The sequence below is a fragment of the Pseudophryne corroboree genome (genome assembly GCF_028390025.1).
Source record: "Pseudophryne corroboree isolate aPseCor3 chromosome 3 unlocalized genomic scaffold, aPseCor3.hap2 SUPER_3_unloc_7, whole genome shotgun sequence".
Taxonomy (NCBI): Eukaryota; Metazoa; Chordata; class Amphibia; order Anura; family Myobatrachidae; genus Pseudophryne; species Pseudophryne corroboree.
In genome coordinates, this window is record NW_026967563.1 from 338,127 (window position 1) to 364,890 (window position 26,764).

A 26,764-nucleotide genomic window follows, 5' to 3' on the forward strand; every position below is an offset into this window, starting at 1 on the left:
ACATTAATAAATATAATGAGTAGAGTGGACCCAGGGTGTTACAGGATACATTATATAATTCTATAACAGACATTTTTACAAGTAATCATTAATTTTATGTTTATTAAAAAACAAAAAAAGTTAGGATGCTGACTGGAGCTTGATCAACACTGAACGCTCATGTGGGATTACTAGAGGTGACATGGACGCTCATGTGGGATTACTAGAGGTGACATGGACGCTCATGTGGGGTTACTAGAGGTGACACGGACGCTCATGTGGGATTACTAGAGGTGACAAGGATGCTCATTTGGGATTACTAGAGGAGACATGGACGCTCATGTGGGATTAGTAGAGTTGACATGGACGCTCATGTGGGATTAGTAGAGCTGACATGGACGCTCATGTGGGATTAGTAGAGCTGACATGGACGCTCATGTGGGATTACTAGAGGTGACATGGATGCTCATGTGGGAGTACTAGAGGTGACATGGACGCTCATGTGGGATTAGTAGAGGTGACATGGACGCTCATGTGGGATTACTAGAGGTGACATGGACGCTCATGTGGGATTACTAGAGGCGACATGGACGCTCATGTGGGATTAGTAGAGGTGACATGGACGCTCATGTGGGATTACTAGAGGAGACATGGATGCTCATGTGGGATTACTAGAGGTGACATGTACGCTCATGTGGGATTACTAGAGGTGACATGGACGCTCATGTGGGATTACTAGGAGGTGACATGGACGCTCATGTGGGATTACTAGAGGTGACACGGACGCTCATGTGGGATTACTAGAGGTGACACGGACGCTCATGTGGGAGTACTAGAGGTGACACGGGCGCTTATGTGGGATTACTGGAGGTGACACGGATGCTCATGTGGGATTACTAGAGGTGACATGGACGCTCATGTGGGATTACTAGAGGTGACATGGACGCTCATGTGGGATTACTAGAGGTGACATGGACGCTCATGTGGGATTACTAGGAGGTGACATGGACGCTCATGTGGGATTACTAGAGGTGACACGGACGCTCATGTGGGATTACTAGAGGTGACACGGACGCTCATGTGGGAGTACTGGAGGTGACACGGGCGCTCATGTGGGATTACTGGAGGTGACATGGGCGCTCATGTGGGATTACTAGAGGTGACACGGACGCTCATGTGGGATTACTAGAGGTGACATGGACGCTCATGTGGGATTACTAGAGGTGACACAGACGCTCATGTGGGATTACTAGAGGTGACACGGACGTTCATGTGGGATTACTAGAGGTGACATGGACGCTCATGTGGGATTACTAGAGGTGACATGGACGCTCATGTGGGATTACTGGAGGTGACACGGACGCTCATGTGGGATTACCAGAGGTGACATGGACGCTCACGTGGGATTACTAGAGGTGACATGGACTTTGCAATAATAAAACACCAAAGAAGAGAAAGTGCTGTCCTGTTTGTGCACTAATAAATAATATATAACCTTTATTAAGTACAGTAAAGTATGTAAGATAAATCAGTGATATATTAAACACAAAGGTAAATGTATAAAGGTGAATAATGTAATAAACAAACAAGTCTATTTGTTGTTAAACATCGGCATGTATATTATATTGGGTGATAACTAATTCAGTGCTGGTAATCCTGTTCAGTAAGAATATATTTATATATTTCACCCATACGAGGACGGGCTAAATTACATTCAATTATATTGTGGCAGAGTTTCCTCCAGCGGTAATCTCAATGTAACATCATACTGTATGTATAAACATTTTATGGGGGGGATTCAGTTCATCGCAAAAACTCCCTATCCAATTAGCCGCAAAAAGTTATTGGTGATAATTCTCCATAGGTTTTTTATTTTGCGCACAAATGTCTGCGCACTGAGCAGTTGTGCGGTGTTAGGAGGAACTCATTTAAAAAGGCTTTTTAGATGTTCCCTACTGTATTGTCTTACTGACCTATAGTTTCCTATCGTATTGTCTTACTGACCTATAGTTTCTTACTTTATTGTCTTACTGACCTTTAGTTTCTGTTAGGCGCCGAGGGTCCGCTCGTCAGTGCGGCCCGGCGCCTAGCAACTAGGGACGCCGCATGCGGACAGCCGCCGGCTCCCTAGCAACGCTGGACGCCGGGCGCATGGAGCCGCACAGACCTTAGCAACGGGGACGCCACTGTCGGACCGCGTTCCCCGTTGCTGGGTCTAAATTAATTACCTCACTGGTTCCTGGTCGTGCAGCATGCAGCTGCACGGCATGTTGTAATTAGCCCTGTCTGGCACATGATTGGAGGGCTTCCATTTAAAAGCACTCTCAGGACTTCTCACAGACGCCGGTTATAGCTTCCTGTTTGCTGTGTCAGTTGCAGAGAGTTTTCCAGTCCTGTTCTATCCGGTCGTTCCTGTCCTCAGTGGTCCAGCACTCAGAAGTTTTCATCTTTTCCTGGAGTCCAGACCGAGCACCTTTAACATCCTGTGGTGTTCGTGAGTCGCGGCTTAGCCGTGTGTTGCGGCTTGACCGCTTACTTATTATCATTTGGTTATTTTATGTTTCGGAGCTTTTGCGGAGGATTCCACTCCCACAAATCCACTCTGGTATCCAGCGGTGCTGGATAGGAGTTACGGATCAGTGGATTTTTGGTTGTCCTTTTCCCTGGCGGTTTGTCCGCACATACTTCTGGTTTAAGTTAGTTAGCTTGAAGCCCCTGGCCTGATTGCTTAGTCAGAGGGACCCTTGTTATCACCCTGTCTCGGATTTCCCTTTGTCTCCCATTAAGACCTGAGGGGGCATCGGAGTTGGGCAGACGTAATCCGCCCTTCAAACGCGGCTGCCATGGGCTCAAGCAACCATAGTCTCGCAGGGGATTTCTGATAACACGGGCGAGACAACGGAGTTAGGGCGCCAGGGGTTACTAGGCTTTCCTGCTCCCGTAACCAGCATTCCCTTCCAGTACTCTGGCCTTTGTCATAAGATCTCCTCAGGTCAGAAGTACTGGAATCATAACATTATAACCGGCCAGACCAAAACTTAAAATTAAACAGGGTTTGATTTTTTCCTTTATTCAGTTTAGAAGGTTTGTCGGCCTCATGAATCCCACTGGTTTAGGGCCAAATCCTGGCCAGCTTCTAGTTAGCCAGATTCAAGAACTTACTCAGATGGTTCAGGATCTTTCCCTTCGGGTGAGGTCACAGGAAGATCTCTTACGGACTTCCCCGAGGGTCGTTCCTGAACCGAAAATGCATTTGCCTGACCGTTTTTCTGGTGATAGGAAGCAGTTTTTTAATTTTAAAGAGTCTTGTAAACTTTATTTTCGTTTAAGACCAGTCTCCTCAGGTACGGAATCTCAGCGGGTTGGAATTATTATTTCCTTACTTCAGGGGGGTTCCCCAGACCTGGGCTTTTGGTTTAAAAACAGAGGATCCGGCTTTGTTGTCTGTAGACGCCTTTCTGGGGTCTTTAGGGCTATTGTATGATGACCCTGATAGAGAGGCATCCGCCGAGAGTCAGTTACGTGCTCTCAGACAGGGTAGGAATCCCGCAGAGATTTATTGTACGGAGTTTCGCCGTTGGTCGAACGACTGTGGATGGAATGACCCAGCCCTGCGCAGTCAGTTTCGCCTCGGCTTATCTGAGTCTATAAAAGACAGTCTCCTTCAGTATCCCGCTCCTGAGACTCTCGATAAACTCATGGAGCTTTCTATTAAGATTGATCGTCGTCTCAGAGAGCGGAGGGCTGAAAAAGGAGCACCTGTCGGGTCTACCCCTTGTGTTTTTTCCATTCCTATGGACATAGAGGAGCCCATGCAGATGGGTCTCTCCAAGCTGTCTCCTGAAGAAAGAACCAGAAGGCAAAATTCTGGTCTTTGTTTGTACTGTGGGGGTAAAGGACATTTTGCCCGTAATTGTCCGAACAAGTCGGGAAACGCCTCGACCAAGTGAATTGTGAGGGGGTTCACTTTGGTCTGCAGCTTATCTCCTCAAATAATTCCCTGTTAGTCCCAGCTAAAGTTTCCTTTGGCGGCCTCTGTTCTTCGGTGTCGGCTTTCGTTGACAGTGGAGCTGCAGGGAACTTTATGGACTTAACGTGGGCCAAGGCCTTAGGTATTCCTCAGTTAACCTTGGGTAGGCATATCACAATGCATGGTTTGGATGGGAGTCCCTTATCCAATGGGGTTATTTCCCTCTGTACACCCCCTGTTCTATTTTCGGTAGGAGCTCTTCATTCCGAAAAAATTGAATTTTTCCTTACCCATTGCCCAGCAGTTCCAGTGGTTCTGGGTCACCCTTGGCTGGCCTTTCATAATCCCATCATTGATTGGCAGTCGGGGGAGATCTCACAATGGGGTACCATCTGTAATAAGGAATGTATTACGCTTCCCCTCAGAATTGCTGCTGTCATTCCCGCACCCATTCCTGTGGAATACCAGGATTTTGTTGATGTATTTTCCAAGGGCAATGCGGACATTTTGCCTCCCCATCGGCCTTATGATTGTGCTATTGAGCTAATTCCTGGTGCCACATTGCAAAAGGGAAGGTTATATGCATTGTCCGGACCAGAAACTGTGGCCATGAATGAGTATGTTAAAGAGAGCTTAGGGAAAGGATTTATCAGGCCATCTAAATCCCCTTTAAGTGCAGGCTTCTTCTTTGTGGAGAAGAAAGATGGATCACTCAGACCCTGCATTGACTTTAGAGCCTTGAATAAGATCTCAGTAAAGAATACTTACCCTTTGCCGCTGATTTCTGTCCTCTTTGATCAGTTACGTTCGGCTGTGATTTTTTCTAAGATTGACCTGAGAGGAGCGTATAACCTCATCCGAATCAAGTCAGGAGATGAGTGGAAAACGGCATTCAGTACTCAATCGGGTCACTACGAGTATCTGGTTATGCCATTCGGCCTGTCTAACGCTCCGGCAGTTTTCCAGGATCTCATTAACGATGTGCTCCGTGATTTTCTTGGAAGATTCGTAGTCGTCTACTTAGACGATATCTTGATCTATTCTGACTCTATTGAACAACATGTTACCCAGGTGCGTCAGGTTCTTCAAAAATTACGTGAAAATCACCTATATGCCAAGCTGGAGAAGTGTGAATTTCATGTCACGGAGGTATCCTTTTTAGGGTACATTATTTCCCCTCGGGGATTCTGTATGGAACCAAAGAAGCTCCAAGCCATCCTTAGTTGGGCGCAACTCACCAACTTAAAAGCAATTCAGCGCTTTTTAGGGTTTGCGAATTATTATAGAAGGTTTATTCATTCTTTTTCCGACCTGGTTGCTCCCATTGTGGCACTGACTAAGAAGGGAGCGGATCCAACCAACTGGTCACGTGAAGCTGAAGTATCTTTTCAGGCCTTGAAACAAGCCTTCATCTCAGCCCCAGTCCTCAGACATCCCAACCCAGAATTGCCTTTCATTGTTGAGGTTGATGCCTCGGAGGTTGGAGTAGGGGCTATCCTGTCTCAGAAGGATCCGGACTCTCTAGAATTACATCCTTGTGCCTTTATGTCCAGGAAATTCTCTTCTGCTGAATCCAACTACGATGTTGGTAACCGGGAATTACTGGCTATTAAATGGGCTTTCGAGGAGTGGAGGCATTGGCCTGAGGGAGCAACACATACCATTTCAGTTTTGACTGATCACAAAAATCTTCAGTACATCGAATCTGCTAAACGGCTGAATGCCCGGCAGGCTCGTTGGGCTTTATTTTTTACTCGTTTCAAGTTTTTTATCACCTTCAGGCCTGGTTCCAAGAATACCAAGGCGGATGCCCTGTCACGCAGTTTTCTTTCAGTTCATGATAACAGTCCTGTTACTCCCATACTTCCGTCTTCAGTCATTCGGGCAGGTCTCACACAAGATTTATTCACCCAGTTAAAGCAGCTTCAACATCAAGCTCCTGGAAATACTCCTGCTGGTCGTCTTTATGTCCCTGAGTTTTTGAGAGCAACTGTTTTGACTGAGTTTCATGATAGCAAAGTTGCCGGGCATCCAGGGATCTCTAAGACTCTGGAATTAGTCTCCCGCTCAGTATGGTGGCCTGGTCTTTCCAAAGACATTAAGGAGTTTGTTTTTTCTTGTCAAGTCTGTGCACAGCATAAAGTTCCTCGTTCCTTGCCTATCGGTCAACTTATGCCCTTGAATGTTCCTCTCAGGCCATGGTCTCATATTTCCATGGATTTTGTGGTAGACCTCCCTCTGTCAGCCGGATGCCGAGTCATATGGGTAGTAGTGGACCGTTTTAGCAAGATGGCCCATTTCATTGCTCTTCCCCGACTGCCATCTGCCCAGGGATTGGCAGTTTTGTTCCTCCGCCATGTTTTCAGACTCCATGGATTACCCACTGATATTGTTTCTGATCGGGGTCCACAATTCATTGCACAATTTTGGAAGTCTTTTTGTGCCTCATTAAAGATGAAATTGTCATTAACGTCCAGCTACCATCCCCAATCCAACGGGCAGACTGAGCGAGTTAATCAATCATTAAAGCAGTATTTGCGTTTGTACTCGGCCAAACTCCAAAATGATTGGTCCGAGTTTCTTCCTTTGGCGGAGTTTGCTTACAACAATGCCTGTCATTCCTCCACCAATGTGTCTCCATTTTTTACAGTTTTCGGTTTTCACCCCAGGGCTAATTCCTTTTTTCAACATTCCTCTGTCTCCTCGCTGACCTTGACCTCTCATCTCAGACTCATTTGGAGAAAAGTGCACCTTGCTCTCAGAAAAGCGGCATAATTTCTGACAGGCTCCGGCGGCCTTGCACTTTTAAAGTAGGAGATAGGGTGTGGTTGTCGACTCGCAACATTAAACTTCGACAAACCTCAGCCAGATTGGGCCCCAAATTTATTGGACCATTTCATATTATAAAAAAATCAATCCAGTTGCTTTCCGGTTACGTTTACCAAGAAATCTCCGGATCGGAAATACGTTCCATTGCTCCTTGTTGAAACCATACGTTTCTTCCAGTAGATTTCCTCGAAAGGTCTCTCAGGGGAAATCACCAGTAGATGTACAAGGTCAGCAGGAGTTCTTGGTGGAGAAGGTTCTCGATTCCAAGTTGTCCCGGGGTCGGCTTTATTTTCTGGTACATTGGAGAGGTTATGGTCCAGAAGAAAGGTCTTGGGTCCTGGATAAGGATCTCCATGCCCCGAGGCTCAAGAGGGCATTTTTTCGAGAATTTCCTCAGAAACCTGGCCTTAGGGGTTCCTTGACCCCTCCTCAAGGGGGGGGGTACTGTTAGGCGCCGAGGGTCCGCTCGTCAGTGCGGCCCGGCGCCTAGCAACTAGGGACGCCACATGCGGACAGCCGCCGGCTCCCTAGCAACGCTGGACGCCGGGCGCACGGAGCCGCACAGACCTTAGCAACGGGGACGCCACTGTCGGACCGCGTTCCCCGTTGCTGGGTCTAAATTAATCACCTCACTGGTTCCTGGCCGTGCAGCATGCAGCTGCACGGCATGTTGTAATTAGCCCTGTCTGGCACCTGATTGGAGGGCTTCCATTTAAAAGCACTCTCAGGACTTCTCACAGACGCCGGTTATAGCTTCCTGTTTGCTGTGTCAGTTGCAGAGAGTTTTCCAGTCCTGTTCTATCCGGTCGTTCCTGTCCTCAGTGGTCCAGTACCCGGAAGTTTTCATCTTTTCCTGGAGTCCAGACCGAGCACCTTTAACATCCTGTGGTGTTCGTGAGTCGCGGCTTAGCCGTGTGTTGCGGCTTGACCGCTTACTTATTATCATTTGGTTATTTTATGTTTCGGTGCTTTTGCGGAGGATTCCGCTCCCACAAATCCACTCTGGTATCCAGCGGTGCTGGATAGGAGTTACGGATCAGTGGATTTTTGGTTGTCCTTTTCCCTGGCGGTTTGTCCGCACATACTTCTGGTTTAAGTTAGTTAGCTTGTAGCCCCTGGCCTGGTTGCTTAGTCAGAGGGCCCCTTGTTATCACCCTGTCTCGGATTTCCCTTTGTCTCCCATTAAGACCTGAGGGGGCATCGGAGTTGGGCAGACGTAATCCGCCCTTCAAACGCGGCTGCCATGGGCTCAAGCAACCATAGTCTCGCAGGGGATTTCTGATAACACGGGCGAGACAACGGAGTTAGGGCGCCAGGGGTTACTAGGCTTTCCTGCTCCCGTAACCAGCATTCCCTTCCAGTACTCTGGCCTTTGTCATAAGATCTCCTCAGGTCAGAAGTACTGGAATCATAACATTATAACCGGCCAGACCAAAACTTAAAATTAAACAGGGTTTGATTTTTTCCTTTATTCAGTTTAGAAGGTTTGTCGGCCTCATGAATCCCACTGGTTTAGGGCCAAATCCTGGCCAGCTTCTAGTTAGCCAGATTCAAGAACTTACTCAGATGGTTCAGGATCTTTCCCTTCGGGTGAGGTCACAGGAAGATCTCTTACGGACTTCCCCGAGGGTCGTTCCTGAACCGAAAATGCATTTGCCTGACCGTTTTTCTGGTGATAGGAAGCAGTTTTTTAATTTTAAAGAGTCTTGTAAACTTTATTTTCGTTTAAGACCAGTCTCCTCAGGTACGGAATCTCAGCGGGTCGGAATTATTATTTCCTTACTTCAGGGGGGTTCCCCAGACCTGGGCTTTTGGTTTAAAAACAGAGGATCCGGCTTTGTTGTCTGTAGACGCCTTTCTGGGGTCTTTAGGGCTATTGTATGATGACCCTGATAGAGAGGCATCCGCCGAGAGTCAGTTACGTGCTCTCAGACAGGGTAGGAATCCCGCAGAGATTTATTGTACGGAGTTTCGCCGTTGGTCGAACGACTGTGGATGGAATGACCCAGCCCTGCGCAGTCAGTTTCGCCTCGGCTTATCTGAGTCTATAAAAGACAGTCTCCTTCAGTATCCCGCTCCTGAGACTCTCGATAAACTCATGGAGCTTTCTATTAAGATTGATCGTCGTCTCAGAGAGCGGAGGGCTGAAAAAGGAGCACCTGTCGGGTCTACCCCTTGTGTTTTTTCCATTCCTATGGACATAGAGGAGCCCATGCAGATGGGTCTCTCCAAGCTGTCTCCTGAAGAAAGAACCAGAAGGCAAAATTCTGGTCTTTGTTTGTACTGTGGGGGTAAAGGACATTTTGCCCGTAATTGTCCGAACAAGTCGGGAAACGCCTCGACCAAGTGAATTGTGAGGGGGTTCACTTTGGTCTGCAGCTTATCTCCTCGAATAATTCCCTGTTAGTCCCAGCTAAAGTTTCCTTTGGCGGCCTCTGTTCTTCGGTGTCGGCTTTCGTTGACAGTGGAGCTGCAGGGAACTTTATGGACTTAACGTGGGCCAAGGCCTTAGGTATTCCTCAGTTAACCTTGGGTAGGCATATCACAATGCATGGTTTGGATGGGAGTCCCTTATCCAATGGGGTTATTTCCCTCTGTACACCCCCTGTTCTACTTTCGGTAGGAGCTCTTCATTCCGAAAAAATTGAATTTTTCCTTACCCATTGCCCAGCAGTTCCAGTGGTTCTGGGTCACCCTTGGCTGGCCTTTCATAATCCCATCATTGATTGGCAGTCGGGGGAGATCTCACAATGGGGTACCATCTGTAATAAGGAATGTATTACGCTTCCCCTCAGAATTGCTGCTGTCATTCCCGCACCCATTCCTGTGGAATACCAGGATTTTGTTGATGTATTTTCCAAGGGCAATGCGGACATTTTGCCTCCCCATCAGCCTTATGATTGTGCTATTGAGCTAATTCCTGGTGCCACATTGCAAAAGGGAAGGTTATATGCATTGTCCGGACCAGAAACTGTGGCCATGAATGAGTATGTTAAAGAGAGCTTAGGGAAAGGATTTATCAGGCCATCTAAATCCCCTTTAAGTGCAGGCTTCTTCTTTGTGGAGAAGAAAGATGGATCACTCAGACCCTGCATTGACTTTAGAGCCTTGAATAAGATCTCAGTAAAGAATACTTACCCTTTGCCGCTGATTTCTGTCCTCTTTGATCAGCTACGTTCGGCTGTGATTTTTTCTAAGATTGACCTGAGAGGAGCGTATAACCTCATCCGAATCAAGTCAGGAGATGAGTGGAAAACGGCATTCAGTACTCAATCGGGTCACTACGAGTATCTGGTTATGCCATTCGGCCTGTCTAACGCTCCGGCAGTTTTCCAGGATCTCATTAACGATGTGCTCCGTGATTTTCTTGGAAGATTCGTAGTCGTCTACTTAGACGATATCTTGATCTATTCTGACTCTATTGAACAACATGTTACCCAGGTGCGTCAGGTTCTTCAAAAATTACGTGAAAATCACCTATATGCCAAGCTGGAGAAGTGTGAATTTCATGTCACGGAGGTATCCTTTTTAGGGTACATTATTTCCCCTCGGGGATTCTGTATGGAACCAAAGAAGCTCCAAGCCATCCTTAGTTGGGCGCAACTCACCAACTTAAAAGCAATTCAGCGCTTTTTAGGGTTTGCGAATTATTATAGAAGGTTTATTCATTCTTTTTCCGACCTGGTTGCTCCCATTGTGGCACTGACTAAGAAGGGAGCGAATCCAACCAACTGGTCACGTGAAGCTGAAGTATCTTTTCAGGCCTTGAAACAAGCCTTCATCTCAGCCCCAGTCCTCAGACATCCCAACCCAGAATTGCCTTTCATTGTTGAGGTTGATGCCTCGGAGGTTGGAGTAGGGGCTATCCTGTCTCAGAAGGATCCGGACTCTCTAGAATTACATCCTTGTGCCTTTATGTCCAGGAAATTCTCTTCTGCTGAATCCAACTACGATGTTGGTAACCGGGAATTACTGGCTATTAAATGGGCTTTCGAGGAGTGGAGGCATTGGCCTGAGGGAGCAACACATACCATTTCAGTTTTGACTGATCACAAAAATCTTCAGTACATCGAATCTGCTAAACGGCTGAATGCCCGGCAGGCTCGTTGGGCTTTATTTTTTACTTGTTTCAAGTTTTTTATCACCTTCAGGCCTGGTTCCAAGAATACCAAGGCGGATGCCCTGTCACGCAGTTTTCTTTCAGTTCATGATAACAGTCCTGTTACTCCCATACTTCCGTCTTCAGTCATTCGGGCAGGTCTCACACAAGATTTATTCACCCAGTTAAAGCAGCTTCAACATCAAGCTCCTGGAAATACTCCTGCTGGTCGTCTTTATGTCCCTGAGTTTTTGAGAGCAACTGTTTTGACTGAGTTTCATGATAGCAAAGTTGCCGGGCATCCAGGGATCTCTAAGACTCTGGAATTAGTCTCCCGCTCAGTATGGTGGCCTGGTCTTTCCAAAGACATTAAGGAGTTTGTTTTTTCTTGTCAAGTCTGTGCACAGCATAAAGTTCCTCGTTCCTTGCCTATCGGTCAACTTATGCCCTTGAATGTTCCTCTCAGGCCATGGTCTCATATTTCCATGGATTTTGTGGTAGACCTCCCTCTGTCAGCCGGATGCCGAGTCATATGGGTAGTAGTGGACCGTTTTAGCAAGATGGCCCATTTCATTGCTCTTCCCCGACTGCCATCTGCCCAGGGATTGGCAGTTTTGTTCCTCCGCCATGTTTTCAGACTCCATGGATTACCCACTGATATTGTTTCTGATCGGGGTCCACAATTCATTGCACAATTTTGGAAGTCTTTTTGTGCCTCATTAAAGATGAAATTGTCATTAACGTCCAGCTACCATCCCCAATCCAACGGGCAGACTGAGCGAGTTAATCAATCATTAAAGCAGTATTTGCGTTTGTACTCGGCCAAACTCCAAAATGATTGGTCCGAGTTTCTTCCTTTGGCGGAGTTTGCTTACAACAATGCCTGTCATTCCTCCACCAATGTGTCTCCATTTTTTACAGTTTTCGGTTTTCACCCCAGGGCTAATTCCTTTTTTCAACATTCCTCTGTCTCCTCGCTGACCTTGACCTCTCATCTCAGACTCATTTGGAGAAAAGTGCACCTTGCTCTCAGAAAAGCGGCATTTCGGGAGAAAAAAATTTCTGACAGGCTCCGGCGGCCTTGCACTTTTAAAGTAGGAGATAGGGTGTGGTTGTCGACTCGCAACATTAAACTTCGACAAACCTCAGCCAGATTGGGCCCCAAATTTATTGGACCATTTCATATTATAAAAAAAATCAATCCAGTTGCTTTCCGGTTACGTTTACCAAGAAATCTCCGGATCGGAAATACGTTCCATTGCTCCTTGTTGAAACCATACGTTTCTTCCAGTAGATTTCCTCGAAAGGTCTCTCAGGGGAAATCACCAGTAGATGTACAAGGTCAGCAGGAGTTCTTGGTGGAGAAGTTTCTCGATTCCAAGTTGTCCCGGGGTCGGCTTTATTTTCTGGTACATTGGAGAGGTTATGGTCCAGAAGAAAGGTCTTGGGTCCTGGATAAGGATCTCCATGCCCCGAGGCTCAAGAGGGCATTTTTTCGAGAATTTCCTCAGAAACCTGGCCTTAGGGGTTCCTTGACCCCTCCTCAAGGGGGGGGTACTGTTAGGCGCCGAGGGTCCGCTCGTCAGTGCGGCCCGGCGCCTAGCAACTAGGGACGCCGCATGCGGACAGCCGCCGGCTCCCTAGCAACGCTGGACGCCGGGCGCACGGAGCCGCACAGACCTTAGCAACGGGGACGCCACTGTCGGACCGCGTTCCCCGTTGCTGTGTCTAAATTAATCACCTCACTGGTTCCTGGCCGTGCAGCATGCAGCTGCACGGCATGTTGTAATTAGCCCTGTCTGGCACCTGATTGGAGGGCTTCCATTTAAAAGCACTCTCAGGACTTCTCACAGACGCCGGTTATAGCTTCCTGTTTGCTGTGTCAGTTGCAGAGAGTTTTTCCAGTCCTGTTCTATCCGGTCGTTCCTGTCCTCAGTGGTCCAGTACTCGGAAGTTTTCATCTTTTCCTGGAGTCCAGACCGAGCACCTTTAACATCCTGTGGTGTTCGTGAGTCGCGGCTTAGCCGTGTGTTGCGGCTTGACCGCTTACTTATTATCATTTGGTTATTTTATGTTTTGGTGCTTTTGCAGAGGATTCCGCTCCCACAAATCCACTCTGGTATCCAGCGGTGCTGGATAGGAGTTACGGATCAGTGGATTTTTGGTTGTCCTTTTCCCTGGCGGTTTGTCCGCACATACTTCTGGTTTAAGTTAGTTAGCTTGTAGCCCCTGGCCTGGTTGCTTAGTCAGAGGGCCCCTTGTTATCACCCTGTCTCGGATTTCCCTTTGTCTCCCATTAAGACCTGAGGGGGCATCGGAGTTGGGCAGACGTAATCCGCCCTTCAAACGTGGCTGCCATGGGCTCAAGCAACCATAGTCTCGCAGGGGATTTCTGATAACACGGGCGAGACAACGGAGTTAGGGCGCCAGGGGTTACTAGGCTTTCCTGCTCCCGTAACCAGCATTCCCTTCCAGTACTCTGGCCTTTGTCATAAGATCTCCTCAGGTCAGAAGTACTGGAATCATAACAGTTTCCTACTGTATTGTCTTACTGACCTATAGTTTCTTACTCTATTGTCTTACTGACCTATAGTTTCCTAGAGTATTGTCTTACTGACCTATAGTTTACTGTATTGGCTAACTGATCTATAGTTTCTTATTGTATTGTCTTACTGACCTATAGTTTCTTTCTGACCTATGGTGTCTTATGCTGCTTTCAGATCGCAAATGCCGGATCCTACCCGGTAAGAGAAACGTGTACTTACCGGGTGGGATCCAGCATTTGCACTCCGTTGCTGGCTTTCCGACCCGGCAATATACCGGGTCGGTTGCCATAGCAGCGGAGGGTGCAACAGCAGCAGGGGCGGAGGTGAATGCGGTGCCGGGAGATGAGCTCATCTCCTGCGCCGCCTATGCTGTGAATGGGAGCCGTGTCGCATCGGAACGGCTCTCATTCATATTGCACCTGACCCGGTAATCAACCCGGTAATAACCCTTCTTTTTTACCGGGTTGAATTATCGGGTCAGGCGATCCGCTAATTCAGAAAAGGACCTTTCACATCACACACTGACCCGATTGGACACGGCAATATGCCGTGTCGATACCGGGTTTTTAGTGCGATGTGAAAGGGGTATTAATGTATTGTTTTACTGACCTAGTTTCCCACTGTATTGTCTTACTGACCTACAGTTTCCTTTTGTATTGTCTTAATGATCTACAGTTTTCTACTGTATTGTCTTACTGACATATAGATTCCTTTTGTATTGTCTTAATGACCTATAGTTTCCCACTATATTGTCTTACTGGCCTACAGTTTTCTACTGTATTGTCTTACTGACCTATAGTTTCCTACTGTATTGTCTTACTGACCTACAGTTTTCTACTGTATTGTCTTACTGACCTGCAGTTTCCTACTGTATTGTCTTACTGACCTATAGTATCTTACTGTATTGTCTAACTGACCTATAGTTTCCTACTGTATTGTCTAACTGACCTACTGTTTCCTATTGTATTGTCTTACTGACCTATAGTTTCCTATTGTATTGTCTTACTGACCTATAGTTTCCCACTATATTGTCTTACTGACCTACACTTTGCCACTGTATTGCCTCAATGACCTACAGTTTTCTACTGTATTGCCTTACTGACCTATAGTTTCCTACTGTATTGTCTTACTGACCTATAGTTTCCTTCTGTATTACATAGCAACATAGTATCTAAGGTTTAAAAAATAGGATTTTAATTACCTACCGGTAAATCATTTTCTCGTAGTCCGTAGAGGATGCTGGTCCATATTAGTACCATGGGGGTATAGACGGGTCCACTAGCAGCCATGAGCACTTTAAGAGTTTAATAGTGTGGGCTGGCTCCTCCCTCTATGCCCCTCCTACCAGACTCTAGAAACTGTTCCCGAGGAGACAACATACTTCGAGAGAAGGAAATACACAGATAGTGGCGAGATTCATACCAGACTCACCCAACAGGCAAATCCGGCCAACATGCCGGAAATCTCAGCAACAGCTGAAACAGTAAATAACGCAGAACTTACCTAGGAACCAGGCAGTACTGAACTATAAAACCAAAGCAGGAAAACGAAGCGCTGGGCGGGCGCCCAGCATCCTCTACGGATTACGAGAAAAGGATTTACCAGTAGGTAATTAAAATCCTATTTTCTCTTACGTCCTAGAGGATACTGGGGTCCATATAAGTACCATGGGGATGTACCAAAGCTCCCTGAACAGGAGGGAGAGCGCGAAGGCTCCTGCAAAACTGCTTGACCAAACTTGAGGACATCAGAGGCCAAGGTATCGAACTTGTAAAACTTTGCAAACGTGTCCGACCCAGACCAAGTAGCTGCTCAGCAAAGCTATATAGCCGATACACCCCGGGCAGCCACCCAGGAAGAGTCCACCTTACGAGTAGAGTGGACCTTTACAGATTTTGGACACGGCAGTCCTGTCGTAGAATATGCATGCTGGATGGTGAACCTGATCCAGCATGAAATCGACTGCTTAGAAGCAGGACACCCAATTTTCTTGAGATCATAGAAGACAAACAGAGAGTCAGTTTTCCTATGACGAGACGTACTCTTCACATAAATCTTCAAAGCCCTCACAACATCCAAGGCCTTTGAAGCAATTGAGGTGTCAGTAGCCACTGGCACCACAATAGGTTGGTTGATATGAAAAGCTGATACAACCTTAGGCAGGATCTGCGGACGAGTCCTGAGTTCCGCCCTATCTTCATGGAAGATCAGATAGGGACTTTTAGAGGAGAAAGCCCCAATTCCGACACGCATTGAGCAGAAGCTAAGGCCAACAAAGTGACCGCCTTCCACGTGAGAAACTTGATTTCAGCCTCCTGTAGAGGCGCAAACCAATCCGATTGCAGGAACTGTAATACCACATCAAGATCCCAGGGTGCCATTGGCTCCACAAAGGGAGGATGGATGTGCAGAACCCCTTTCAAAAAGGTCTGAACCTCAGGAAGGACAGCCAATTGCTTCTGGAAGAAAATGGATAAAGCTGAGATCTGAACCTTGATGGAGCCCATTTTCAGGCCCATATCCACACCCGTTTGCAGGAAAAGGAGCAAACGTCCAAGCTGAAACTCCACCACAGTACATTCTTGGATTCACCCCAAGACACACATTTTTTCCAAATTCAATGGTAATATTTAGACGTTACCCCCTTCCTAGCCTGTATCAGGGTAGGAATCACCTCTCTTGGGATACCCTTCCGAGCTATGCCATCAAACGTAGCTGTGGTAAATCTTGATAAGCGAACGGCCCCTGCAGCAGCAGATCCTCCCGAAGAGGTAAGGGCTGTGGATATTGCAGAAGATCCAGCAAATCTGTGTACCAAGCCCTCCTTGGCCAGTCCGGAGCAATGAGGATTGCCAGAACCTTTGTTCTTCTTACAAGTTGAAGAACTCTTGGAATCAGAGTAAGTGGAGGGAACACATACACTGACGTGAACCAGTGCGTCCACCGCCACTGCCTGCGTGTCTCTCGACCTGGAACAGTACCTCCGCAGCTTCTTGTTGAGACTGGAGGCCATCGTGTCTATGTGAGGAACCACCCCACCAACCAGTTACCTCCTCGAACATCTCCTGGTGGAGGCCCCACTCTCCTGGATGGCGATAGTGTCTGCTGAAGAAGTCTGCTTCCCAGCTTTCTAATCCCAGAATGAAGATTGCTGACATCGCCACTGCGTGCCTTTGTGCCCAGAGGATTCTTGACACCTCCGACATTGCAGCCCTGCTCTTCGTTCTGCCTTGTTGATTTATGTAGGCCACTGTGGTCACGTTGTCCGACTGCACCTGAACAGCTCAATCCTGTAGAAGGTGTGCTGCTTGAAGAAGGCGGTTGTACACGGCCCTTAGCTCCAGTACTTGTGGGTACCAGATGCAGGCTTCTGGTCTTGGGAACCTGCGGGAGCAGGCTTTTTTCCGTTAGCACGACCACCTCTGAAGGTGTGAGAAGGCTTGTTCTTTCTAGGCCTCGCGGGCCGAAAGAACTGCGACGTGGCTGGTGTAAAAGGCTTCTTCGTAGCCAGTGCAGCTGAGGGGAGAAAAGGAGACTTACCCGTAGTAGCCGTGGAAATCCACGCATCCAGCGCCTCCCCAAATAAAGAACCTGTGTAGGGTAGGCCCTCAACGCTTTTCCTGGATTCCGCGTCCGCCATCCATTAACGCAGCCAGAGACCCCTTTGAGCCGAGACGGACATGGAGGAGATCCCCGCAGCCATGGAACCCAGGTCCTTCATGGAATCTACCCTGAGCCCTGCAGAATCCTGAATGTTACGTAAGAATAAATCAACGTCACCTTTATCCATCGTAGTCAAGTCCTCCTGCAGAGTGATTGACCATCTGGCTATAGCTTTAGAAATCCATGCACAGGCAGTAGTAGACCGCAGTATAGCCCCTGAAGCCGTATATATGGATTTGAGCGTAGCATCCACCTTGCGATCAGCCGGGTCCTTCAACGCGGTAGTTCCCGGGACTGGTAAAACAAGTTATTTTGACAGCCTGGAAAAAGAGATGTCCACTATAGGTGGAGACTCCCATTTAATTTTTTCATCCTCTGGGAATGGAAAAGCAACCAAGACCCTTCTTAGGGATCTATAGATGTAAGACTAACTGGTCTATAATAACCCGGTTCAGCTTTACTTCCCTTTTAGAATATTGGCACTACTTCCGCTATACGCCAGTCTTTGGGAACCATACCTGATATAACTGAATCTTTAAAGATCAAAAATAGCGGTCTTGCAAGTTCAGAGTGAAGCTCCATAAGAACCCTCGGGTGAATTCCATCGGGACTCGGTGACTTATTAATCTTTACATTTATTAATCGGTCACAGACTACATCCTCATTTAAATAAGCACTTAGCAGTGGGGCATTATCTTTGGTGACATTGTGTGTTAGTCCCTGCATTTGGTCTTCTCTTGTACATACAGTTGGAAAAAAACTACATTTAGTTTGTCCGCTATGTCATTATCATTTTTGATTAAGACTCCTAATTTGTCTTTTAAAGGGTCTATATCAGGCATTCCCAAACGCGGTCCTCAAGGCACACCAACAGTGCAGGTTTTAGTGATATCCAGACATCAGCACACATGGTTAAATCAAAATAACTGAAGTACTAATTAAGTCACCTGTATTCAAGTCTGGATGTCACTAAAACCAGGACTGTTAGTGTGCCTTGAGGGGGTGGTATTCATGTGACCGCCGGTCAGCTGACCGACAGTCACATGACCTCCTCTAGCAGCCCGACGGGTCATTAAACCGATGGTTGGCATGCTGACCAACAGGGACTATTTCCACTCGGGGGTGTCCACGGCACCCATAGAGTGGGAATAGAACCCGTGGCGACCGCAGGTCGCCACCGAGCCGCAGCGTGGTGAGAGCAGCGAGCCCGCAAGGGGCTTGTTGCACTCGCTCCTCCCCGCCGGGATCCCGGCGTCGGTAAGCTGACCGGCGGTCAGGAGACCGCCGGTCAGCCGTACTACACCCCCTTGAGGACCGTGGTTGGGAAGCACTGGTCTATACTCTCCTTTAATCTCTTGCTGTTGATATATATATATTTTTTAAAAACAGGATTTTAATACCTATAATACCGGTAAATCCTTTTCTCGTAGTCCGTAGAGGATGCTGGAGTCCAATTTAGTAACATGGGGTATAGACGGTTCCGCAGGAGCCTTCGGCACTTTAAGACTTTTTAACTAGTGTGAGCTGGCTCCTCCCTCTATGCACCTCCTCCAGACCTCAGTATAGGAACTGTGCCCGAGGAGACGGACAACTTCGAGAGAAGAGTAATATTAAACTAGGGCGAGATTCATACCAGCCCACACTCTACAGATATGCTGCCAAACACTGCCATAACACAACCCATGCCAACGTGCATGTACAACGTAACAGCCAACCGCTGTAACCAATCAAAACACATGAGAACTGTGTAAAGAATTATAATAATAATAATACGAGTATGCAGGGTAAAATAGCACAGGGTGGGTGCCCAGCATCCTCTACGGACTATGAGAAAAGGATTTACCAGTAGGTATTAAAATCCTGTTTTCTCTTATGTCCTAGACCTAGAAGATGCTGGGGTCCAATTCAGTACCATGGGGATGTACCAAAGCTCCCAGTACGGGCGGGAGAGTGCTAATGTTCATGCAACACTGACTGACCAAACTGAAGGTCGTCAGACGCCAAGGTGTCAAACTTGTAAAATTTAGCAAACGTGTTTGAACCTGACCAAGTAGCCGCTCGGCAAATCTGCAAAGCCGAGACACCCCGGGCAGCCGCCCAGGACGAACCCCACTTTCCTCGTAGAGTGGGCCTTTACCGAAGTCGGTATTGGCAAGCCTGCCTTTGAATGAGCGTACTGAATCGTACCTCTGATCCAGCGAGCAACAGTCTGCTTAGAAGCAGGACACTCAATCTTGTTGGGGTCATAAAGAACAAACAAAGCCTCCGTTTTCCTAAACGGAACTGTCTGTGATACACAAATCCTGAGAGCCCTGACGACATCTAAGGATTTGGAAATGGCTGAAGTGCCAGAAGCCACTGGCACTACCACAGGTTGGTTAATATGGAAAGAAGACACAACCTTAGGAAGAAATTGCTGACGCGTGCGTAGCTCAGCTCTATCCTCATGAAAAACGAGATAAGGGATCTTGTGAGGCAGAGCCGCTAATTCAGACACACGTCTGCCTGATGCCAAGGCCAGCAGCATAACCACTTTCCAAGTGAGAAACTTCAACTCCACCTCTTGTAGAGGCTCAAACCAGTCCGATTTAAGGAACTGCAACACCACATTAAGATCCCAAGGTGCCGCAGGAGGCACAAAAGGAGGTTGGATGCGCAGAACCGGATGGAGATCGTGTCTGCTGAGGAAGTCTGCTTCCCAGTTGTCCCCTCCCAGAATGAAGATTGCTGACAGAGCTTTGGCATGTCTTTCTGCCCAGAGGAGGATTCTGGTCACCTCTGCCATTGCTGCTCTGCTTTTTGTTCCTCCCTGACGGTTTATGTGAGCCACTGTTGTCACATTGTCCGACTGGATCTGTATGAGCAGGTCCTGAAGAAGCTGCGTTGCTTGTTGAAGGCAGTTGTACACGGCTCGTAACTCCAGAATGTTTATGTGAAGAACCATTTCTTGACTTGACCATCTTCCTTGGAAGCTGTGTCCTTGCGTGACTGCTCCCCACCCGCGGAGATTTGCATCCGTGGTCACAAGGACCCAGTTTTGGATCCCGAACCTGCGTCCTTCTAATAGGTGAGATGTTTGCAGCCACCACAGGAGTGAGATCCTGGTCTTTGCTGACAAGATTATCGTCTGATGCATGTGCAGATGCGATCTGGACCACTGGTCCAAAAGGTCCCACTGGAACACTCTGGCATGGAACTGGCCAAATTGAAGAGCCTCGTAGGCCGCCACCATGTTTCCCAGCAGGCGAATACATTGATGAACCGTCACCCGTGTTGGTTTCAGGATTAGTCTCACCATCGCCTGTATCTCCTGAGTTTTTTCCACAGGAAGAAAAACTCTCTGTACTTCTATGTCCAGTATCATTCACAAAAATAATAACCTCCTTGTCGGTTCCAATTGGGATTTCGGAAGGTTTAAAATCCATCCGTGTTGTTGAAGCATCGAAAGGGACAGAGCAATGTCCTGTATTAACTTCTCCCTGGATTTTGCTTTTATAAGGAGATCGTCCAGGTTAGGAATTATCTTGACACCCCTCCTGCGAAGGAGTACCATAATTTCTGCCATCACTTTGGTGAACACCCTCGAGGCCGTGGAGAGCCCGAAGGGTAATGTCTGGAACTGGTAATGGCAGTCCTGCACTGCAAACCTCAGATATGGTTGATGCGGAGGATAAATGGGAACATGCAGGTAAGCATCCTTGATGTCCACCGACACCAGAAACTCTCCTCCCTCCAAGCTGGAGATCACCGCTCTGAGGGATTCCATCTTGAACTTGAATCGTTTTAAGTACATATTCAGGGACTTTAGGTTCAGAATTGGTCTTACCGAGCCATCCTGCTTCGGTACCACAAAGAGGCTGGAATAAAACCCTTTTCCTCTTTGTACTTCCGGAACCAAAGAAATTACCTTGTCGTGACATAATTTTTGTATTGCGGTCAACACTTTTGTCCTGACTGGGACAGAAGCTGGTAAGGCTGATTTGAAAAATCGGCAGGGGGGGAGATCTTGAAATTCCAACCTGTACCTGTCATGCTGGGGATTTTGCAGCGGCAGCTGCTGGTTTTTATTCCTGGGAACTAGCAGGGGTAGCAGGCCTCCTGCCTCTACCTCGACCCCTTCCAGCAAAGAAGGGGTTACCTTTTGTTTTTCTGTACTTGTTGGGCCGAAAGCACTGCATGGTGTGAGAATGATACGGCTTCTTAGGGGGGACGTATGCGGAAGGCAAAAATGCAGATTTTCCTGTAGTAGTAGTGGAAATCATAGCATCTAACTTGTCTCCAAAAAAGGCTTCCCCGTTATAAGGGAGAGTCTCAACATTCCTTTTTGATTCCGCATCAGCATTCCAGTGGTGGACCCATAAAGCCCTGCGACCTGAAATGGCCATAGCTGTGGCTCTGGAACCGAGCAGCCCCACATCCTTCATGGCTTCTACCAAATAACCAGCCGCATCCTTGATGTGGCCGAGGGTAATGAGTACCTCGTCCCTATCCACAGTATCAATGTTAACCATTAAATTGTGTGCCCATTTTTCTACCGCGTTACCCACCCACGCCCCTGCGATGGCGGGCCTGAGCAATGTACCATTAGCGGTATAAATCGATTTAAGAGTGGTCTCTAACTTTCGGTCAGCCAGATCTTTTAATGAAGCTGACCCTGGAGCAGGCAAAGTCATTTACTTAGACAGTCTAGAAACTGAGGTGTCTACCACTGGGGACGTCTCCCACTTACGTCTGTCGTCCTCAGGAAAAGGGTACGCAACCCGTAACCTCTTAGGAATAGTAACATTTCTTCTCAGGGTTAGCCCAGGCGCCCTCCAAGAAATTGTTCAGATCCTTATACGGAGGAAAAGTTATCTCCTGTTACTTATTTATTCTAAAATAATCCTTTTCCTCAGGTGTGGGTACAGTCAGGAAATTCCAACACCTCTGTTATAGCAACAATCACACATTGTATGCTTCTGGCTAATTTGGGGTCTACCCCTCTCAAGTCCCCAGTGTCAGCGTCCGTGTCGGAATCAGTGTCAGTGTCCCCCTTCATAATTTGTGAAAGGGACCTTTTCTGGGAATCGGAGGGGACCCTCGTAGAGGCCCCGAAGGCATCAGTAAATAAAGCATCCGCCACAGACTGTCTCCAATACACAGTCTGTTTCTCTGAGTCTGAGAACATAGTGCCAACATGGAAATATTACATTGCAACTTTCTCACCCACTCAGGCTCCCTCTGTGATGGAAGAGCCATTACACCCCCCTCAGGTGCATCCATTATAGGTTCCTCCGGAGAGGACTCCTCCCCCCTTTCTGACATGTTACACAAGTGTACACCCGCACACACACAGACCCCCTTACACACGGGATCTATAGGGGACAGACCTATAGGGAAGCTGACATGAGAGAGTGTGGGGAGGAGACTGGTCAGAACTCTGGGCTGGTAACACATAGTGACATGATGTGAGGGGGGGAGCAGGAATATAATAGGGGCTGATGGCTCGTGAGGTATGAGATACACCAGAGAGTGTGGGGAAGAGACTGGTCAGATATCTGGGCTGGTAACACACAGTGACATGATGTGAGGGGAGAGCAGAAGTATAATAGGGGCTGATGGCTCCTGATGTATGAGATACACCAGAGAGTGTGGGGAGGAGACTGGTCAGGTCTCTGGGCTGGTAACACACAGTGACATGATGTGAGGGGGAGGCAGGAGTATAATAGGGGCTGATGGCTCCTGATGTATGATATACACCAGAGAGTGTGGGGAGGAGACTGGTCAGATCTCTGGGATGGTAACACACAGTGACATGATGTGAGGGGAGAGCAGGAGTATAATAGGAGCTGATGGCTCCTGATGTATGAGATACACCAGAGAGAGTGGGGAGAAGACTGGTCAGATCTCTGGGCTGGTAACACACAGTGACATGATGTGAGGGGGAGAGCAGGAGTATAATAGGGGCTGATGGCTCCTGATATATGAGATACACCAGAGAGAGTGGGGAGGAGACTGGTCAGAACTCTGGGCTGGTAACACACAGTAACATGATGTGAGGGGAGAGCAGGAGTATAATAGGGGCTGATGGCTCATGATGTATGAGATACACCAGAGAGTGTGGGGAGGAGACTGGTCAGATCTCTGGGCTGGTAATACACAGTGACATGATGTGAGGGGGAGAGCAGGAGTATAATAGGGGCTGATAGCTCCTGATGTATGATATACACCAGAGAGTGTGGGGCGGAGACTGGTCAGATCTCTGGGCTGGTAATACACAGTGACATGATGTGAGGGGGAGAGCAGGAGTATAATAGGGGCTGATAGCTCCTGATGTATGAGATACACCAGAGAGAGTGGGAGGAGACTGGTCATATCTCAGGGCTGGTAACACACAGTGACATGATGTGAGGGGGAAAGCAGGAGTATAATAGGGGCTGATGGCTCCTAATGTATGAGATACACCAGAGAGTGTGGGGAGGAGACTGGTCAGATCTCTGGGCTGGTAACACACAGTGACATGATGTGAAGGGGAAAGCAGGAATATAATAGGGGCTGATGGCTGCTGATGTATGAGATACACCAGAGAGTGTGGGGAGGAGACTGGTCAGATCTCTGGGCTGGTAACACACAGTGACATGATGTGAGGGGAGAGCAGAAGTATAATAGGGGCTGATGGCTCCTGATGTATGAGATACATCAGAGAGTGTGGGGAGGAGACTGGTCAGGTGTCTGGGCTGGTAACACACAGTGACATGATGTGAGGGGGAGAGCAGGAGTATAATAGGGGCTGATGGCTCCTGATGTATGAGATACACCAGAGAGTGTGGGGAGGAGACTGGTCAGATCTGTGGGCTGGTAACACACAGTAACATGATGTGAGGGGTAGAGCAGGAGTATAATAGGGGCTGATGGCTCCTGATGTATGAGATACACCAGAGAGTGTGGGGAGGAGACTGGTCAGATCTCTGGGCTGGTAACACACAGTGACATGATGTGAGGGGGGGAGCAGGCATATAATAGGGGCTGATGGCTCCTGATGTATGAGATACACCAGAGAGTGTGGGGAGGAGACTGGTCAGATCTCTGGGATGGTAACACACAGTGACATGATGTGAGGGAGGAGCAGGAGTATAATAGGTGCTGATGGCTCCTGATGTATGAGATACACTAGAGAGTGTGGGGAGGAGACTGGTCAGAACTATGGGCTGGTAACACGTAGTGACATGATGTGAGGGGGGGAGCAGGCATATAATAGGGGCTGATGGATCCTGATGTATGAGATACACCAGAGAGTGTGGGGAGGAGACTGGTCAGATCTCTGGGCTGGTAACACACAGTGACATGATGTGAGGGGGAGAGCAGGCATATAATAGGGGCTGATGGATCCTGATGTATGAGATACACCAGAGAGTGTGGGGAGGAGACTGGTCAGATCTCTGGGCTGGTAACACACAGTGACATGATGTGAGGGGGAGAGCAGGAGTATAATAGGGGCTGATGGCTACTGATGTATGAGATACACCAGACAGTGTGGGGAGGAGACTGGGCAGATCTCTGGGCTGGTGACACACAGTGACATGATGTGAGGGGGGAGAGCAGGAGTATAATAGGGGCTGATGTCTCCTGATGTATGAGATACACCAGAGAGTGTGGGGAGGAGACTGGTCAGATCTCTGGGCTGGTAACACAGTGACATGATGTGAGGGGGAGAGCAGAAGTATTATAGGGGCTGATGGCTCCTGAATCCACACTGGGCAAATAAAGTTCCCTAATTTGTACTGACAGAGGAGGGTGTAGGATAAGAGATTGCTGTAGTGACTGAGCAAGGAGAATGTGACTCTTTTCTGTAATAAGTGTTTATTACTCACCTGTGCTGATATCTGTAGGGATCTCCTCCTCCTTACACTGCTGATCACCCCTCACATACGTCTCTTCTTCTCCCTCTATATCTTCTGCCTTTATATCAGTAACATACGTATCTTCTTCTCCCTCTGTATCTTCTGCCTTTATATCAGTCACATACGTCTCTTCTTCTCCCTCTATATCTTCTGCCTTTATATCAGTCACATACGTATCTTCTTCTCCTTCTATATCTTCTGCCTTTATATCAGTCACATACGTCTCTTCTTCTCCATCTCTATCTTCTGCCTTTATATCAGTCACAAACGTCTCCTCTTCTCCCTCTATATCTTCTGCCTTTATATCAGTCACATACGTCTCTTCTTCTCCCTCTATATCTTCTGCCTTTATATCAGTCAAATACGTATCTTCTTCTCCTTCTATATCTTCTGCCTTTATATCAGTCACATACGTCTCTTCTTCTCCATCTCTATCTTCTGCCTTTATATCAGTCACAAACGTCTCCTCTTCTCCCTCTATATCTTCTGCCTTTATATCAGTCACATACGTCTCTTCTTCTCCCTCTATATCTTCTGCCTTCATATCAGTCACATACGTCTCTTCTTCTCCTTCTATATCTTCTGTCTTCATATCAGTCACATACATCTCTTCTTCTCCCTCTATATCTTCTGCCTTTATATCAGTCACATACGTCTCTTCTTCTCCCTCTGTATCTTCTGTCTTTATATCAGTCACATACGTCTCTTCTTCTCCCTCTATATCTTCTGCCTTTATATCAGTCACATACGTCTCTTCTTCTCCCTCTATATCTTCTGTCTTCATATCAGTCACATACATCTCTTCTTCTCCCTCTATATCTTCTGCGTTTATATCAGTCACATACGTCTCTTCTTCTCCCTCTGTATCTTCTGCCTTTATATCAGTCACATACGTCTCTTCTTCTCCCTCTATATCTTCTGCCTTCATATCAGTCACATACGTCTCTTCTTCTCCTTCTATATCTTCTGTCTTCATATCAGTCACATACATCTCTTCTTCTCCCTCTATATCTTCTGCCTTTATATCAGTCACATACGTATCTTCTTCTCCCTCTATATCTTCTGCCTTCATATCAGTCACATACGTCTCTTCTCCCTCTATATCTTCTGCCTTTATATCAGTCACATACGTATCTTCTTCTCCCTCTATATCTTCTGCCTTTATATGAGTCAAATACGTCTCTTCTTCTCCCTCTGTAGCTTTGACTTTAACATTATTTATTTGGGCTTCACCCTATGTAAACCATCAATAAAAGAAGACTGAAATAATTGTTGATTTCAGTAATAGATTAAACAATACAAATTTATTGACACACAGCTCCTCTACAGATCATACAGTGACAGTCACTTTGGTATATTGGGGAGACCCTAAATCCCACCTACCTGATCCTCCTGTGGGATCCTGTGATTCTCCTCTGTACAATCCTGGGAATACAGAGTACGGAGACATCTCTCTGGGGTATCTCTGTTACTGGGCCCATCTGTAGGAGACACACAGTGACTGAGTACAGTGTATATATGTGATTATCAGATGATGTGTGTATATAGGAGTCCCCATACCTGCTCTCCCCTGTACAATACATGACAGTCTCCTCTTACCCAGTGATGTGAGGGGCCGGTGATTCTCCATCATCATGTCCTTGTACAGACCCCTGTGTTCCTCTATATACTCCCCCTCCTGCATGGAGACATAGACAGTGGCATCCTGATACACACAGTGATACAGTCATCACCCAGACACTTCCCCTGGTGTTACTGTATAATGCCCCATTCCCAGCAGTCACCTCTCCAGTCATCA

The 26,764-nt window shown here is 47.4% G+C and overlaps 1 protein-coding gene across 1 annotated transcript in view; it reads right to left on the bottom strand.

The window, feature by feature from the left end:
• The window catches only part of LOC134984637 (oocyte zinc finger protein XlCOF7.1-like), a 31,637-nt gene that overhangs the window by 2,744 nt on the left and 2,129 nt on the right, over positions 1-26,764 (bottom strand). The window contains exons 2-4 of the mRNA XM_063950182.1: positions 26,566-26,644; positions 26,350-26,447; positions 24,937-26,200 (exon numbers count right to left, since the gene is read on the bottom strand). Coding sequence (XP_063806252.1) covers positions 24,937-26,200; positions 26,350-26,447; positions 26,566-26,644 — 1,441 coding nt within the window. The remainder of the gene's footprint in view (positions 1-24,936; positions 26,201-26,349; positions 26,448-26,565; positions 26,645-26,764) is intronic.